The sequence below is a fragment of the Lactuca saligna genome, chromosome 4 (genome assembly GCF_052625555.1).
Source record: "Lactuca saligna cultivar CGN05327 chromosome 4, ASM5262555v1, whole genome shotgun sequence".
NCBI lineage: Eukaryota > Viridiplantae > Streptophyta > Magnoliopsida > Asterales > Asteraceae > Lactuca > Lactuca saligna.
The window spans coordinates 116,033,986-116,038,642 of record NC_136420.1 but is presented as its reverse complement, the minus strand read 5'-3'; the positions used below and the strand labels follow the sequence as shown (position 1 = coordinate 116,038,642).

The window sequence follows — 4,657 nt, the reverse complement described above, 5'->3', positions numbered from 1 at the left end:
TTTTTCAACAACGTTACGATGCTAGAGGTATACCCGGTTTCACCCCCTTACAAAAATGCATGGCCGCACTTCGTTAATTAGCATATGGTATTCCGCTTGATGCGTTAGACGAAAGTTTTAGGATGTCTGCTAGGATCGCACGAGACAGACTCCACTTTTTTTGTCAAACTGTGATTCAGTTTTATGGTCCAAAAAATTTATGTAAGCCTACACGTAATGACATCTTGCAATTGCTAGCTCTTCATGCTAGTGTGCATGGGTTTCCTGGAATGATAGGAAACTTAAATTGTCTCCATTGGGCATGTAACAATTGCCTTACGTCATATCATGGGCAATTTACCTGAGGTGATCATGGTCACCCAACGATCATGTATACATGTCTCATATTACATAACATGATTATTGAAGATGAAGGAAGAGCGATATGTGCGTTTGACAAGGAAGAAACCATACCAGAGACACAACCAATAAAAATTGGTGGCGAAGAGTATATGAATAGGAGAGCAGAGATACGTTGCACTGAAACATTTCACAATCTTCGCAATGACTTGGTGGGACACATTTACGGGGTTCAAAACATTAACCTTAATTTGGATCCACCGAATAACTCCGAAGACGAGTTCTCGGATAATGACTTTATGTAGTTTGCTTTAGTTATTTTATTTGTGTTTTTTAAGTTTTTAGGATTATTTTAATGTCATGTTTTTTTTTTTTTTTTTGTAATGCGATGTAATGTTTTTTGAATTTTTAATGTAATTTTTTTTTTTAATTTTCATGTAATGAAAAATTATATTTTTTTTAATTAAAAAAAGAAGTTTTAATTAAAATAGCTAAAAAAATGTGCCACCACTCCCTTGGTGTGGCAAGAAAGTAAAAAATGACGTGACGCTTATGTGGTATGGGAAATAGTGCGATTTCAGTGACACAACTCCCTCTAGCGTAACACAATTGTTGTTATAAAATGTCATAAACCAATAACGAAGTTTTTTTTTTTTTCACAAACTACCATTTAAATAGTGGTATTTTGTGTACCCTAGGTTCAAGTTGCTAACTTATAACATTTTTTTTAAAAAAAATCAATAGTGATTTATGAAAATATTATTAGTTTGTTACAATGATATTAATCTTTTTAATACATACATTCTTCTAAATTGTTTTATTACAAATCTATGGATGCAATATATGATTTTATAAGCTTGTAAGAATGATTTAAATCTCCTAAGTGAGAGTAGTATATTAATGTGAGTACATGAAGTAAATTGCATTCTATAACCCCCTGCTTCATTTCCCACTTCGATTCATGATCAAAAACCACCTTCAATCATAACTCATACACCATTATTAACCAGAGACATCATTTCCTCACTCTCAGACTCCAATACATCATCGCCCTTTTTTGTCCTCAACAACTCAGATGGAAGAATTGAAGAATTCGGATCATTTCTAGGAATCAAAAACAAAAGCGCAATTGGAAAAAGCCTTGCAAAACTCCGAATCAATATCGCGACCCACAAATTATCAAACTCAATTCTCGTGACATTTAGGGCATGAAGCAGTATGCTTCCAGCCCACGAAGAAGACATCATTCCAACATGATCGATTGACATTAGCAAAGCAAAGAAAGTGCCTTCGATTCCAGATGGGCATAATTTGGAACTAAGAACAAGAAGTGGCATCCATTTGAGACGTGCGATCATTTTAGAAACCGCTTCGTCCACTACTACAAAGATGTAATCCGGTACACCAAATTTTAGGTTTAGACGTAATACTAATGCTAAATCGAGAAGACTTGAAGCACCGAATAGGAGTTGAGTCCAAAATAGTACACTGCGGAAGGGATAGTTTCTGAAGACATTTTGGTATAGCAGAACACCCAAAAGTGAACCGATGGCACCCACGGAAAATATGGATCCGATCACTTCCTGCATCAAATAGTGTCTGTTATATATGTAGGGTCCAATAAGACTCCAACATACATAGAGGTGTGATCTGACTTGCTCTGATACCATATTAGATATGTGGAGTCTTAGATTGCTTTGATACCTGACTTGCTCTGATACCATATTAGATATGTGAAGTCTTAGATTGCTCAGATACCATATTAGATATATGGAGTCTTAGATTTACTTGTCAAAAGAGTCATTAAGGATGCTGTGTAGACTCCAATATACATACATAGAGGTTGATACCATATTAGATGTGTGGAGTTTTAGATTTTCTCTCCAAAATAGCCCTTATGGAAAGTGATGAGACTCCGACATACATAGAGGCAGATGCAACTGTGTTTAGCTAGCTAAAGTGGGACTTTACCTGGGAGAAAGATGGGCCAGCCTTCGCATCGGTGTACCAATAGAACATTCCTTCATGTATGCTCACCCCCAATGCAAGTGATAGATACATATACAAACTAGGTCGCCAAACATCCGGGCTTTTTAGAGCTGTCACCATAGTTTTAATAGCATCAAAAAACTTTTGGCTAACCTACATATCATTAAAGAATGGTTCAATCATAGCAATAAAAAAAACAATACCAAAAGAAACCTACCCGTTTGTGAGAATAACTGTTGACCAAGGGCTCTTTCAACATAAACCCGACCAACATGACAAGCCCGGCTGGGATACTTAGTACACCAAATACACCCTGCAAACCAAATTACATTATTAGCCATTAAGTTCGCATTTATTAAACTGGACTGTTTTGTCATTTCATGTCCGGTGTGAAATGAAATCTTTTGTAATGCTGACCTTAGGTCCAATCATATGAACAAGAACACCGCTTAAAGCAAACCCAACAAGCTGGCCAATAGAGGAGCTAATACCACACAAGCTCTGCATGTCGCCAGCAAGAGAAGGATGGCTTATGCTGTTCTCTGTCACACACGCATCTATAGTCACATCTGCTATAGCAACCCCTGCACTTGCTGTCATAAAAGACAATATTGCCCATACAAGTGACAAGTTTGTGCTAAATGCGGGTACTAGCATCGCCATGGAACCGATTAAACCTGAGGATATAGATAACTATCCATCAAATTGATACAAAAACTTGCTAAAAATGTTAACTTTCAACACAAGTTCGTTTGATTTTGCAATTGAGATAGAAAAAGTGTTGGAAGTGTGGAACATACCGGCAAATATGAAGTAAGGGCGTCTTCTTAATCTGAAAATGGGAACAATATCAGTCATAAGACCCCAAAGAGGCTTAATAACCCATGGAATTTGAATAATCCCAGAGTAAAACTGTGCTTCGGAAGGTTGTAGCTTCTGCACATCTTTCATGTAGTATTGTACGCTCACACGATACAGACCAATGCTCGTGCCCTGATTGATTCCGTACACAATCACGACAGCTAGAACAAATCTCCAGCTCAATTCATCGCTCAGCATTCTAATCCAATTTACAGGTATCCAGATCAAATTCCCATCTTTTCTTCTTTTAATGTTGTCTGCTTCGTCCATCTGAGCTGAGTTTCCAGCAGAAGAGTCAAAAAGAAGTTGTTCCTAATTCGAGAAACTATAAGATGCCCTAATAAGTAATAAGAAGTCGACTTTTTCCTGAAATGGGTTGCTTGGATTTGATTCAAAGATGCGAGTTTTGCGAAAGAGGTGAATTGGAGGTGATATTGGTATTGGTTATTTGACTAGATCGTTCGATGTGGCATTGGAAGTTGTGTTGTGGGTTGGTTGAAGGATGCTGACTACAATGGAGAAGGGTTTTTACCTTTTTTTTTTTTCCAAGAAAAGGGGAAAATGAAGATCTCAAATGCGTGTACGATCATCTGTCCTCACGAGTACCCAAACACCATGACGAGAGCATTTTTTTAATTTACATAAATGGTTATATTATTTGATTAAATTTGCACTTTCAATCTAATTTTCGGGAAAAAAAAAAATAGTTCGTGTCTTTGTGGTTTTTTGAATCTTGTAATTTAGTTCATGTTTCTATAAAAATATAAAATTATAATTTTTTTTTAATATCTTTTATTTTCTTTTACTCGGTTATAATTTTCAATGATATAAAATTAGGGTAAATTACACGAATGGTCCCTATGGTTTAGGATAATCTACGTGTTTCGTCTCTAATATATATATATATATATATATATATATATATATATATATATATATATATATATATAAAGTTGGACTCTCCTTATTTTATAATTTTGTTGTACGTTTGGTTCCTATCTGCTCTAAAAAGACTAATTTACCATCATCTATTTTTTTAATTAAATTTTTATTTATTTGTTAATTTATTATTTATTAATTATTAAATAAATTAAAATATTAATATATTATTAGAAAAATGATCCACCCCACATCAATCCTCTTATAGCTCCTTCCACCACTTCCGGTTACCATCTCTGATAACAGATCCATCCTAAGCATATGTATCGGTCATCATCACTGGCTATAGATTAAATACTATAGAAATCATTCAAAACTCAACACAAAGCTACATAATCTTCAACAATAAATATGAAAATACATCTAAAACCAACCTCTAACACAAATCCAAAACCCAATAAAAAACCTGAAAAATCATATCTTAAACAAAAATGCAACCTACGATGCAAATCCAAAATCAGAAGATGCAACTGAAATTAAAATCCAACCAACTCCCATATCCCAAAAGCGTCCCCCATTTATTCGGTAG

General features: G+C 35.1%; 1 protein-coding gene across 1 annotated transcript; it reads right to left on the bottom strand.

Annotated features, from left to right (window-relative positions):
• Nucleotides 1-1,172: 1,172 nt before the first annotated feature.
• Nucleotides 1,173-3,790, bottom strand: LOC145042660 (putative folate-biopterin transporter 3). The gene is made up of 5 exons (XM_078991119.1): nucleotides 3,129-3,790; nucleotides 2,746-3,005; nucleotides 2,546-2,641; nucleotides 2,311-2,481; nucleotides 1,173-1,922 (listed from the first exon to the last, which is right to left on the bottom strand). The coding sequence occupies exons 1-5, from the start codon at nucleotides 3,457-3,459 to the stop codon at nucleotides 1,329-1,331; spliced, it is 1,452 nt and encodes a 483-aa protein (XP_078847245.1). The 5' UTR covers nucleotides 3,460-3,790; the 3' UTR covers nucleotides 1,173-1,328.
• Between the last annotated feature and the right edge of the window lie 867 nt (nucleotides 3,791-4,657).

What these genes read in the sequence shown, in the direction of transcription:
- LOC145042660 (XM_078991119.1), bottom strand. Translation starts at nt 3,459, where the DNA reads ATGGACGAAGCAGACAACATTAAAAGAAGAAAAGATGGGAATTTGATC. An exon ending in TTCATATGATTGGACCTAAG is followed by an intron (nt 2,642 to 2,745) that starts GTCAGCATTACA and finishes TTTGGTTTGCAG; the next exon opens with GGTGTATTTGGTGTACTAAG. An exon ending in ACAGTTATTCTCACAAACGG is followed by an intron (nt 2,482 to 2,545) that starts GTAGGTTTCTTT and finishes AATGATATGTAG; the next exon opens with GTTAGCCAAAAGTTTTTTGA.